Source organism: Aotus nancymaae, unplaced genomic scaffold (genome assembly GCF_030222135.1).
Source record: "Aotus nancymaae isolate 86718 unplaced genomic scaffold, 86718_ANA_hifiasm-v0.15.2.pri h1tg000021l, whole genome shotgun sequence".
Taxonomy (NCBI): Eukaryota; Metazoa; Chordata; class Mammalia; order Primates; family Aotidae; genus Aotus; species Aotus nancymaae.
This window is the reverse complement of record NW_026988433.1, coordinates 10,556,851-10,570,661: the sequence shown is the minus strand read 5'-3', so window position 1 is coordinate 10,570,661 and position 13,811 is coordinate 10,556,851. Positions and strand designations below refer to the sequence as shown.

Below are 13,811 nucleotides of genomic sequence, written 5' to 3'. Positions count from 1 at the left end.
TATCAAATCACTGACTCTTTGTAATACTCAGGAACATATTCCTTAAGGTAAAATTACACATTGTTGCCAAGTTAGTGAAATGATGATGATAAAGTAACACAGTGATTGGCATAACTGCCAATCAGTTGTGCAAAGAATACATGGATTTTATTTATAAATTCTATGTACTTAATTTTTAAACAGATACTACATGTAAATGGTTCAAAATCCAAAAGAAGTAAAAGGTTACATAATGGAAAGCTCCCTTCCTACCCTGTCTCCTAGTCACCTCTTTTTTTTTTTGAGACGGAGTCTTGCTCTGTCACCCAGGCTGGAGTGCGGTGGGGAACTCTTGGCTCACTGCACCTCCGCATCCTGAGTTCAAGTGATTCTCCTGCCTCAGTCTCCCGAGTAGCTGAAACTATAGGTACATGCCACCACGCCCAGCTAACTTTTTCATTTTTAGTAGAGACAGGGTTTCACCATGTTGGCCAGGTTGGTCTTGATCTCCTGACCTCGTGATCCACCCACCTCGGCCTCCCAAAGTGCTGGGAGCTACCTCACAGGTAGTTATCATGTAGCTACCTCACAGGTAGTTAATATGACTATTCTGTTTTCCAATTAAGAAACAGATAATGCAGCAAAGATCTGTGAGCCACCATGCCTAGCCCTAGCCAACTATTTCTGCAACACTAAAATAGTCAATATATTCAGGTCTACCACATCCTCCTCCCAGAGATTCTTTATACACATATAAGGAAACACCAATATAAATGTGAAACTGGGAAATATAAAATCAAAATGCAAAGCAAGAAAAAATACTAAGGTCTACTTTCTCCAGCTCTCCAGGTCAAGAACCAAGCTCATCATATATTCCGTAGTGCTCAGTTCAGGAGGTGTCAAAGGAGTCCAAGACTTACTAGGATGTAATTGGGGAGCCATAATGTCTCAGACTCAGTTTCCTTTTCACAGACTTGATGATCTTTCAGGTATCTTGTAGCTCTGACATTTTAAAATTTCTGCAGGTGAAACACTAGGGGAATGGTGCAGAAATGAGACTGTCATGAGCTAGAGTAGTTACTGATTCTAATCTGGGCATGGGAGGGACAAAAGTACTACAGGTCAGTTGTGCCCAGCACCTTGCTGCTGCTGTTTAGCATCCAGCTTCCCCACCCTCAGAGACTTGGGTTCCACTTCTGCTGAGATAAAGTAGGTTACAGACCTGACACTGTTCCTTCTATCTTCCTGACCTTGGTCAGCAAAGAAGACAACAATATGACTAAGTGACTTTCGAGAGAGCAAGCAACCATGTAAGATGTCTATGACCATGCTCTGAAGAAGGGACAGAGCATGACCTGAAACCATTTCAGAACATGCTAAGCAAGCACTGCAGGAACGCACTGGGTCACCCTAAACCCAAGCATGCTGGATGATTTGCAAAAGTCTAGTTTTGCTGTTAAAAAAATAATCAAGTGAGTAGGCTCTGAAGATGGCCAACACAAAAAACTCGGTTACCTGATTTGGAAAGAAAAACGGTTAATGTCACTGTTATTGTTACGGAGGTAGTGATTATTTGTATTAGAAGCTATTTAATGAGCTCTTAGAGGTGCTCATGTAGCTACCTCACAGGTAGTTATTATGACTATTCTGTTTTCCAGTGAAGAAATGGATGAGGCAGCAAAGATCTGTGACCTTCCCAGGTCCACAGACATAGAAAGCAAGAGTCCAGGTATTCAGGTCACTGTGACCCTAATGTTTTTGCCCTTAATCATGATTTCTTACACTTTAACTCCAGGAGCATTTTATGTAAAAGAATAAAGATGATCTAATTACAAATGAAAACAGCATACTTATAGAGAATATTGTTCCATAAACACATTAACTTATTGTATTTAAGAAAGGAAAAAATTACTTACTTTGAAATAGCATTGTTCATAAATAGAATCTGTAATATAGGTCCATCTAACTTAGTATTGTTCACCAATATTCCACTAAAACAGAAGTTAGAACATATTCTTAGAAGGTATTTAAGCAGACTTGCATATGTATATATAAACACATAACTTTTGTACATTTTCTTTTCTTTTTTGAGACAGGTTCTCACTCTGTCCCTCATGCTGAAGATATCTTGGATCACTGCAACTTCAGCCTCCTGGAATGAAGCAATCCCCCCTCAGCTTCTCAAGCAGCTGGGACCACAGGCACATACCACCATGCCCAGCGAATTTTTATGTTTTGTAGAGAACAGGGTTTTGCCATGCTGGCCAGGCTGGTCTTGAATTCCTAAGCTCATAGGATCCACCTGCCTCAGCCTCCCCAAGTGCTGGGATTACAGCTGTGAACCATCTCCCCTAGACTTATAATTCTTCTTTTTTTTTTTTTTTTTAAAGACAGGGTTTCACCATGTTGGCCAGGCTGGTCTTGAACTCCTGACCTCAGGTGATCCGCCTGCCTCAACCTCCCAAAGTGCTGAGATTACAGGCGTGAGCCACCACGCCCACCCGACTTATAATTCTTAAGTACCAAAGATCATTTCATATTTTACACATATTGCAGTTTTCTCAAAAAAATTATACATTTTCACCAATTCTACCTACTTTAATAATAATTTTATACAGGGTCATCACTTAACATTTTAAAAAAATGTTTAACAGAAAATTAAGAACTGCAGTTAATCTTTCAATTTTCAACCGCAAAGTTTGTCTAATGGCTAGTTTCTTTACAAATTACGGGGAGGGAAGGACTAGATAAACAAGCAAGTTACAAGAAAATACTTCATTCTTTTTTTTTTTTTTTTTTTTGAGACAGAATCTCGCTTTGCTGCCCAGGCTGGAGTGTATTGGCGAGATCTCAGCTCACTGCAACCTCCACATCCCAGGTTCAAGCGATTCTCCTGTCTCAGCCTCCTGAGTAGCTGGGATTACAGGCATGTGCCACCACACCTGGCTAATGCTTCTATTCTTAGTAGAAATGGGGTTTCATCATGTTGGCCACGCTGATCTCAAACTCCTGACCTCAGGTGATCCGCCCACCTTGGCCTTCCAAAATGCTGGGGTTACAGGAGTGAGCCACCATGCCTGGTATATTTCTAAAGGAATCTAAGTGAATTTGGCTTGGAAGCATATAGGAAAGAACACTTAAATAGACTCTCGGAGGGCAAAGCATATTGTACTAAATATCTCAAATCCAAGATTCTAAAGCAGAGATATAAAAAAGTATACTATTCCTGGATTTGACTTTCAAATACTGCAAAAAACAGAACTAGAATGCAGCCTGGAAACTTGTTATATATATATCCCTTTGGTAACCTGGGGCCAGCTGAATGTCTGATTCTTCCTCTTCTCACCTGCCTCATATTCCTTTACCTGTACAGCATGTGAAATAAATGTCTCTATTTAAAATTGTCCATATCAAGTAAAGAAATAAAACAAGAGGCTGGGTGCGGTGGCTCACGCCTGTAATCCCAGCACTTTGGGAAGCCAAGGCAGGCAGATCACGAGGTCAGGAGTTCAAGACCAGCCTGGCCAACATGGCGAAACCTTGTCCCTACTAAAAATACAAAAAGTAGCTGGGCATGGTGGCACACACCTGTAATTCCAGCTACTTAGGAGGCTGAGGCAGGAGAATTGCTTGAACCCAGGAGGCGGGGGTTGTAGTGAGCCAAGATCACGCCACTGCTCTCCAGTTTTGGGCAACAGAGCAAGACTTTGACTAGAAAAAATAAAAAACTTAATAAATAAGAAATTTCAGAGACAAGATTCAATTGGGGCAAACTTCAGGTTTTAAAAATACATAGTTATTTATTTATTATTATTATTATTATTATTATTATTATTATTGAGATGGAGCTTTGCTCTTGTTGCCCAGACTGGAGTGCAATGGCACGATCTCTGCTCAATGCAACTTCCACCTCAGCCAGCTTAACCTCCACCTCAGCTGAGTAGCTGGGATTACAGGTGCCCGCCACCATGCCTGGCTAATTCTTATATTTTTAGTAGAGACAGGGGTTTCACCATGTTGGCCAGGCTGCTCTTGAACTCCTGACCTCAGGTGATCTGCCCATCTTGGCCTTCCAAAGTGCTGGGATTACAGGGGTGAGCCACCATGTCTGGCTTTATTTTTTATTTTTTGAGACAAGGTGACACTCTGTCACCTAGGCTGCAGGGCAGTGGCATAATCATGGGTCACCGCAGCCTCAACCTCCTGGGCTCAAGTGATCCTCCCACTTCAGCCTCCGTAGTAGCTAGGACTACAGGTGTAAGCTGCCATACTAATTTTTTAATTTTTGGTAGAGATGGGTTTTTGTCATTTTGCCCAGGCTGGTCTCAAACTCCTAGGCTCATGTGATCCATCCACCATAGCTTCCCAAGTGTTGGAACTGTGTGTGTGAGCCACAGTGCCCAGCTAGAGAATTTTTTTTTTTTCCTGAGGTCGAGTTTTGCTCTTGTTGCCCAGGCTGCAGTGCAATGGCACAATCTCAGCTCACTGTAACCCATGCTTCCCGGGTTCAAGCAATCCTCCTGCCTAAGCCTCCTGAGTAGCTGGGATTACAGGCGCCCACCACATACCCAGCTAATGTTTTGTATTTTTAGTAGAGACGGGGTTTCACTATATTGGCCAGCCTGCTCTCAAACTCCTGACCTCAGGTGATCCGCCCGCCTCAGCCTCCCAAAGTGCTGGGATTATAGGCATGAGCTACTGTGCCCAGACTTTTTTTTTTTTTTTTTTGAGACAGAGTTTCACTCTGTCGCCAAGGCTAGAGTGCAGTGTTGTGATCTCAGCTCACTGCAACCTCCACCTCCTGGGTTCAAGCAATTCTCCTGCCTCAGCTTCCTGAGTAGCTGGGATTACAGGTGCCTGCCATTTGCCAGCTACTTATTTCTATTTTTAGTAGAGACGGGGTTTCACCATGTTGGCCAGGCTGGTCTCAAACTCCTGATCTCCAGTGATGTTCCTGCCTCAACCTTCCAATTTCCTGGGATTACAGCTGTGAGCCACCAGGCCCACCAGGGATGTTTTTAAATGTCACATGCAAGTGCATGATTCCTAATTGGAGTCCACTTTGAGAAACCAGCTATAAATATACTTAATTGGAGAAATTTGAATATGGAATTGTTAGGGGATATGATTAAGGAAGTCATGCCAATTTTTAGGTGTGATAATGGAGTGGTGGTCATGCATGAAGAAGTCTTTACTTTTAAAAATACACGTTGAAGGTAAGCATGGTGGTTCATGCCTTGTAATCCCAGTACTTTGGGAGCCCAAGATGGGTGGATCATGAGGTCAAGAGTTGGAGACCAGCCTGACCAACATGGTGAAACCCCATCTCTACTAAAAATACAAAAATTAGCGAAGTGTGGTGGCAAATGCCTATAATCCCAGCTACTCGGGAGGCTGAGGCAGGAGAATTGCTTGAAGCCAGGAGGCGGATGTTGCAGTGAGCCAACATCACACCACTGCATTCCAGCCTGGGTGACAAGAGGAAGACTCCAGCTCAAAAAAAAAAAAAATTATGACTTTTATTAGGAATCCTAGTTATATTTAATACATTGAACACCTAATAAAAAATGAGTTTTTTTATTATTATTATTTTTTGAGACAGAGTCTCTCTCTGTTGCCCAGGCTGGAATGCAGTGGCGTGATCTTGGTTCACCACAACCTCCACCTCGCAGGTTCAAGCAATTCTCCTGCCTCAGCCTCCCGAGCAGCTGGGACTATAGGCATTTGCCACCATGCCTGGCTACAAAAAAGAGTTTATTTTATTAAGCCACCCAAGACGGGGTGAAACCCTGTCTCTACTAAAAAGCACAAAAATTAGCCAAGCGTGGTGGCGGGTTCCTGTAATCCCCGCTACTCAGGAGGTTGAGGCAGAAGAATTGCTTGAACCCAGAAAGCAGAGGTTGCAGTAAGCTGAGATTGCACCACTGCACTCCAGCCTGGGTGACAGAGCAAGACTCCGTCTCAAAAAAAAAAAAAAAAAATTAAAAAAATGAATTAAAAAGTGCATGTGAAATTACACCATGGTACCTCCAAATTCTGAAAGCTTGAAAATATCATTCTTCATAATCTATACTTTAACAAATACTTTAGATTTAGTGACCTGTTAAATAAGTTTATGTTTTGAGATACCAGCATTTAATATCTTTGTTAAAGTTAGGTGCCTAAGCTGGGCATGGTGGCTCATGCCTGTAATTTCAGCACTTTGAAAGGCCTAGGCAGAAGGATCAGTTGAGGCCAGGAGTTCGAGACCAGCTTGGGCAACATAGCAATATCCTGACTCTATTAGGAAAAAAAAAAAAAAAAGCCAGGTATGGTGGCTCATGCTTGTAATCCCAGCACATTGCAAGGCTGAGGCTGGCAGATCATCTGAGGTCAGGAGTACAAGACCAGCCTGGCCAACATGGTGAAACCCCGTCTCTACTAAAAAAAAAAAAATACAAAAATTAGCCGGGCGCAGTGGCACAAGCCTGTAATCTCAGCTACTCAGGAGGCTGAGGCAGGAGAATCACTTGAACCTGAGAGGCAGAGGTTGCAGTGAGCCAAGATCACGCCACTGCACTCCAACCTGGGCCACAACAGTGAAACTCCGTCTCAAAAAAAAAAGAAAAACAAAAAAAAATTAGCTGGGTGTGGTGGTGTCTCCCTGAAGTCTCAGCTACTTGGGAGGCTGAGGAGGGAGGATCAAGCCTTCAGTGAGCAATAATTGCAACCCTGTACATCAGCCTGAGTGACAGAGCGAGATCTTGTCTCAAACAAAAACAAAAACATAAAGTCAGATGCCTAAATGCAAATCTACACACTGTAACTTTTTCAAAAGCACATTACTTTTTTTTCTAAAATGCTGTATATATCTTGCATTGTTTCTATTTATGAACACATTTTTTTTTTTTTTTTTGAGACGGAGTCTCATTCTCTCACCCAAGCTGGAGTGCAATGGCGCAATCTCAGCTCACTGCAACCTCTGCCTCCCAGGTTCAAGCGATTCCCTTGCCTCAGCCTCCTGAGTAGCTGCAATTACAGGCACGTGTCACCGTGCCTAGCTAATTTTTGTATTTTTAGTAGAGATGGGGTTTCAACATCTTGGCCAGGCTGGTCTTGAACTCCTGACTTCACAATCCACTCGCCTCGGCCTCCCAAAGTGCTGGGATTACAGGCATGAGCCACCGTGCCCGGCCATGAACACATTTTAACTATGTAAATAAATCGTCAGCTAGAATAATACTGTAATCTTTTTTTTTTTTTTTCAGAAGGAGTTTTGCTCGTTACCCAGGCTGGAGTGCAATGGCATGATCTCAGCTCACTGCAACCCCTATCTCCCGGGTTCAAGTGATTCTCCTGCCTAAGCCTCCCAAGTAGCTGGGATTATAGGTGTCCACCACCACGCCCAGCTAATTTGTGTGTTTTTAGTAGAGGCAGGTTTCACCATGTTGTCCAGGCTGGTCTTGAACTCCTGACCTCACATGATCTGCCTGCCTCAGACTCCCAAAGTGCTGGGATTACATGCATCAGCCACTGCGCCCAGCTCATAATACTGTAACCTTTTTTTCAGGTGCTGGAATTACAGGCATGAGCCACCAGACCCAGCCAATACTGTAATCTTAATTCTAGCTTTCTAGAAATGTTTGTTGAATAGGAATAACTAGGTTAACAACTTGCCTGTTCTGAACATTAAGCCAACATTTTCTGGATTGTGTTTCATAAATACTTTCACCCAATAAATCAGCTTAAAATTTTAATCCATTTATGAGAATTCAGACCTTATCCCAGAGTATGCTGAACAAATAAAAATGATACAAAAATCCTATACACTGTTTACAAAGAAATTGTGATTAAATATTAACATCAGGATAAATAATAAGGGACAACTATGGGGTAATTTCAAAAATCTCATACCTTGGTCGAGTCAGAATGTTCAATTTTCGTTTAAGTTCCTGATGTTACTACTTGTTAAGGAAGATAAGCTCTCATTAAACAATCCAGATCATAAAGTTCAACTACTACTCTCATTTTGGGTGTCAGAATATTATAAACATAAAAGACCCACAGATATTTTGAGGATGACACACTTACTGAGCTTCTATTTTGTTGCAGGGGTAGGCTTTTGAAACTTCAAATTAAAATATAGTTTCTATCCTTTCGAACATATATTCTAAGACATAATCCTGAAGTTCAAGAGACTAACAAACTGAACCAAAAACACTATATATATATATATATTTTTTTTTTTTGAGACGGAGTTTCGCTCTTGTGACCCAGGCTGGAGTGCAATGGCGCGATCTCGGCTCACCGCAACTTCCGCCTCCTGGGTCCAGGCAATTCTCCTGCCTCAGCCTCTTGAGTAGCTGGGATTATAGGCACGTGCCACCATGCCCAGCTAATTTTTTGTATTTATAGTAGAGACGGGGTTTCACCATGTTGACCAGGATGGTCTCGATCTCTTGACCTCGCGATCCACCCGCCTCGGCCTCCCAAAGTGCTGGGATTACAGGCATGAGCCACCGCGCCCGGCCAAAAACACTATTAAAACACCAGTGTTGCTGTCAAATCTTTCAACAGCCACTATGTGATAAAGTGAATGCAGTGCCATAAGCTGTTAACTTTAGATTTGGAATGAAATCTATGGATATACACTGTAGAATCCTTTCAACTTTCTTTTTTTTTGACATGGAGTCTTGCCATGTCATCCAGGCTGGAGTGCTTTGGTAAGATGTCAGCTCACTGTAACCTCTACTTCCCGGGTTCAAGCGATTCTCCTGCCTCAGCGTCAGGAGTAGCTGGGATTACAGGCATGCACCACCACACCCAACTAATTTTTATCTTTAGTAGAGACGGTATTTCACCATGTTGACCAGGCTGGTCTGGAACTCCTGACCTCGTAATCCGCCCGCCTCGGGCTCCCAAAGTGCTGGGATTACAGGCATGAGTCACCACGCCCTGCCTCAACATTTTGTATTTTGAAAATTCTCCTCGCAATGTGGAGGAAGATGACATTCTGGGAAAAATAGATCGGGCTTCAAAAACCTAAAAAGCTGATATACCCGCTGGGCACAGTGTCTCAGGCCTGTAATCTCGGCACTTTGGGCAGCTGGGGCGGGCAGATCACCTAAAGTCAGGAGTTTTAGACCAGCTTGTCCAACATAGTGAAATCCCCGTCTCCACTAAAAATTCAAAAATTAGCCGGGCATAGTGGCGCGCACCTGGTAATCCCAGCTACTAGGGAGGCTGAGGCAGGAGAATCGCTTGAACCCGGGAGGCGGACATTGCAGTGAGCCGAGATCGCGCCACCACACTCCAGCCTGGCCCTCCCTCAAAAAAGATGACATACCAGCCACTTTCAGGTCTCTACAAATTTTAAAAGGAAAACTACCCGAACCACAGTTATCTACCTATAAAACTCTACGAACGTAAATAAACATACTAGCAAATCACGAAAAACCTGCAATCATGTAACAAGCCTAACAGAAACTTCTTTGGCGAGTTTTCTCCAAGACGCTGCAATGTATATTCAGCACAGAGGCAAGCTCCGAGTGGAAGAATTCTAAAATTAATCCCCAATTTTAATCAAGCGATTAACCAATTACCTCAGCACACCCGGATTCCCTGAGGCCCCCAACTCTGCATCCTGGGATCACTGGCGTTTGCCCCGCTCTAACTACCCGGTATTTCATCACCTACAACTATAACATGACGGCACAACTTGAGCGTGGCTGCAAAATATGAAATCTTCTCACGACCTCAAGGCGAGGGGGCAAGTGGGGGCCTGTGTACAATCTGTCAGGTGAGCAGCCTGAAATAACCCTAAAACACGGCACCCGAGTGGGAGGCAGGAGCGGGTCTGGTCAGGAGACGGCCTACCGGAGGGGAAGAGGTCTGCGTCGAGGCGCCGGGGCAGCCTGCGCACCCCGCACCCTAGACTCGCGGCCCGCGGGCGGGTGACAATCACTTGGAATTCTGGCCCTCCTAGAATTTCCGCCCGCGCCCGCGCCCGCGCCCTCGCCGGGCGCTGCCCCGACCCCACGCCCGAGTGACAGGGCCCAGCGAGCGGGAAGGATATTCTCGGAGCGGAGCTGCTCGATCGTCTCCTCGCACTGCCGAAGCCGCTCCCGCAGCTCCGCGTCGCCGACCCCATTCTCGTCCTCCTCGTCGCCGTCGTCGTCCTTGAAGCGAGTGTGAACGGGCTTCGGAATCGACTCCTCTGGGTGGTCGAAAGGCTCGAACAGCTCTAGATCGCCAAAATACACCTCTGCCGCCATTTTGGGCTGTGGGAAAGATTCGACAAGAGGCGGAGTCGACCACCAGGGCTCGGGACCAAGGTTGGAGGGCGGCACCGCTCTCCAGAGCTTGGGCCGCGGCAAGCCACCCGCTAGGGTTTTCGCCAGACGTAGGCCGCGAAAACTGCACACGGGGTGGGGCCAGTCGCGAGAGACTACAACTCCCAGAATGCAGCGGGGCCAATCGCGCTCCGCGATTGCCTGAGGGACGGCATGCTGGGACGTGTGGTTTCAAGCGACTGGTACTCATTGTCTGCATTGCATCCTGGGATTGGTCCTTTTTGAAACGTGAAGAAAGCCAGAGTAGGTTAGAATGCGGTAAAGGAATATGGGAGTGGCGAGCGGTGGCTCACGCCTGTAATCCCAACCCTTCGGGAGGCCGAGGCGGGAGAATCACATGTCCAGGAGTTGGAGGCCACCCTGGGCAACGGAGCGAGACCCAGATTCTACAAAAAATAAAAAATTAGCCGGGCGATTGTAGTTCCAGCTACTCGGCCGGCTGAGGCGGGAGAATCGCTTGAGCCCAGGAGGTCGAGGCTGTAGTAAGCCCAGATGGCGCCACGGCACTCCAGCCTGGGCGACAAAGCAACAACCTGTTTCAAAAGCAAAAACAAAACCAATATAGGATGCTCCTGTTAGGTAACTAAGGCTGAAAAATCAGAGCGCGACGCATATCTTCTCACAGATTCTGGTGTGTGTGCTTAATAGCAGCATTAGAATAAGGAACTCTACAGCCTGAAAGGGAACTGAATGAAACTAAATATAAAAATAAGAGAGTAAGAGACTAGCTTTGCTACAGAGACGACTGTTGTGTATGTTAGTTTATTGTGCTTGTTTCGTTTTTAATGTCAAATTAGCTAGATTCAACGACGTTAGTCTATTAAAGCTTTCTGTGGTTTATCTTGTTCAATGACTTGTTCATTCAATCGTATTATTTATTTACCACTTCAATGAGCCAGGCACTTGTCGAGGACCTGAGGATGCAAAGAGTAACCAAAACAGAGTAATTCCTCCTCTCACGAAGACTATAATCCACAAAAAGCAACAAAAACTTCATAATTTTAAATGTTCCTGCTCCTGGGTGGAGATGGATGTTGATGGATATTCATCAAACAAATGTGAAAAACACAGGAAGTTATGAACATTTAACAAACACCATAGTCTGTGGGAGTCAGTGCAGTCAGGAAGTGAGACTTTCAGGGTGGGCAAGTTGTGGGTGGGCACATGGGAGGATGGAAAGAGTGTCTTAGGTGTAAGAACCACCATGTTGAATGAAAAGGCAGAGTGGACCAAGATGAGGCTGGAACACTACTAGGTCAGTACTCAAAGGCCCTTAAGGAAGCCTCTCTCCAATCCCAACATTGGGAAGTCATTTACACATTTTACACTTTTTTTTTTTCCTTTTGATGGACAATGGGATCTTGCTGTATTACCCAGGCATGGCTTGAACTCCTGAGCTTAAGCTATAGTTCTGCCTCTGCCTCCCTAAATACTGGAATTTCAGGCAGGAGTCACTGCACCTGGCCATTTAAATTTTTTTAATTTTATTTTTTGAGACAGAGTCTCACGCTATCACCCAGGATGGAGTGCAGGGCCGTGATCTCGGCTAACTGCAACCTCTGCCCCCCAGGTTCAAGTGACTCTCATGCCTCAGCCTCCTGAGTAGCTGGGATTACAGGCGCATGCCACCATGCCTGGCTAATTTTTGCATTTTTAGGAGAGACAGGGTTTCACTATGTGGTTAGGCTGGTCTCAAACTCCTGACCTCGTGATCTGCCCGCCTTGGCCTCCCAGTGTTGGGGATTACAGGTGTGAGCACCACACCCAGCCTTGGTTTTTTGAGATGAGCCAGAGGTTGCGATGAGCCAGAGGTTGCAGTGAGCCAGGATCACGCAACTGCACTCCATGTAAATGGACCCTTGAAGTTCAAACCCAGGTTGTTCAAGGGACAACTATAATTTCATCTTTCAACTATTTGCATTTGGCTACTCAAATTAAAAAAAAAAAACTATTGAAATAAAAGATACTGTTTTTTTTTTTTTTTTGAGACGGAGTTTCGCTCGTTACCCAGGCTGGAATGCAATGGCGCAATCTCGGCTCACCGCAACCTCCGCCTCCTGGGTTCAGGCAATTCTCCTGCCTCAGCCTCCTGAGTAGCTGGGATTACAGGCATGCGCCACCATGCCCAGATAATTTTTTGTATTTTTAGTAGAGACGGAGTTTCACCATGTTGACCTGGATGGTCTCGATCTTGACCTCGTGATCCACCCACCTCGGCCTCCCAAAGTGCTGGGATTACAGGCGTAAGCCACCGCGCCCGGCAAAAGATACTGTTAGGCCAGGCACTGTGGCTATACCAGGTGGCACTTTGGGAGGCTGAGACGATGCAGATCATTTGAGGCCAAGAGTGGGAGACCAGCCTGGCCAACAGCCTAAGACCCCGTCTCTACGAAAATCATCCCTGTGTGCTGTCATGGGCCTTTGGTGCCAGCTACTCAGGGGAGTGAGATAGATCACTTGGACCAATATACATATATTTTATACAATATATACAGTAGGCCGGGTGCAGTGGCTCACACTTGTAATCCCAGTACTTTGGGAGGCTAAGGTGGGTGGATCATGAGGTCAGGAGTTCAAGACCAGCCTGGCCAACACAGTGAAACCCCATCTCTACTAAAAATACAAGAATTAGCTGGGCATGGTGGCAGGTGCCTGAAATCCCAGCTACTTGGGAGGCTGAGGCAGGAGAATCGCTTGAACCCAGGAGAATCGCTTGAACCCGGGAGGTGGAGGTTGCAGTGAGCCGAGATCGTGCCACTGCATTCTAGCCTGGGCAACAGAGCCAGATTCTGTCTCAAAAACAACAAGAACAGTAACATAGAGTGCTGCTCTATATTAGCAAAGAACAGACCGTACCACTCATTATATATGGTCAGCTCCTAAAATGCTGTAGACACACAGGAAGCTTTTGCATCCACACTGCCTTACAAGGTCATGAACATTTTTAGTAAGATTGGTTTGAGAAGGCCGAGCTCAACTGAAAAATGTGATGATCACAAAATGATCCATAACGTCATTTCCTTAGAAGGCTTAGATTTGTCACTGAAACATGGTGAAAAGCCATTTTCCTATAGAATTACTGTGTTCCGGAAGAATGAAAGGCTTACTAAAAAACATTAAAAATCTTATAATCTGGCTAGGTGAAGTGGATCACATGCCTCCCATCACTTTGGGAGTCCTGAGGTGGGAGGATTGCTTGAGGCCAGGAATTCAAGACCAGCCTGGGCAATCTAACAAGAGCTTGTCTCTACAAAAACTTAACAAGCTAGGTGTGATGGTGAGCACCTGTGGTCCCAGCTACTCGAGGTTGAGGTGGGAGGACTGCTTGAGCCCAGGTGAGTTCAAGGTTATAGTAAGCTATGATCGAGCCACTATATTCCAGCCTAGGAGAGCAAAAGAGGAAAAAACCCAATCACTTATTTTCATGTGTAACAAATATATACCTTAACAAGCAGGTTTGTAGCACTTAATTCCAGCTTTTAAAATAAGGCTGTCAATCTT

The 13,811-nt window shown here is 45.0% G+C and overlaps 1 protein-coding gene and 1 non-coding gene across 2 annotated transcripts in view; both read right to left on the bottom strand.

The window, feature by feature from the left end:
• Positions 1-10,383, bottom strand: part of ZCCHC8 (zinc finger CCHC-type containing 8) — a 37,481-nt gene extending 27,098 nt beyond the window's left edge. The window contains exons 1-3 of the mRNA XM_012447165.2: positions 10,034-10,383; positions 7,873-7,915; positions 1,896-1,970 (exon numbers count right to left, since the gene is read on the bottom strand). Coding sequence (XP_012302588.1) covers positions 1,896-1,970; positions 7,873-7,915; positions 10,034-10,232 — 317 coding nt within the window. The 5' untranslated portion in view covers positions 10,233-10,383. The remainder of the gene's footprint in view (positions 1-1,895; positions 1,971-7,872; positions 7,916-10,033) is intronic.
• LOC135276270 (small nucleolar RNA SNORA9) lies at positions 1,284-1,419 on the bottom strand. Its single transcript, XR_010343846.1, has one exon. It is a non-coding gene; the product is annotated as a small nucleolar RNA SNORA9 (small nucleolar RNA).
• Positions 10,384-13,811: the final 3,428 nt, after the last annotated feature.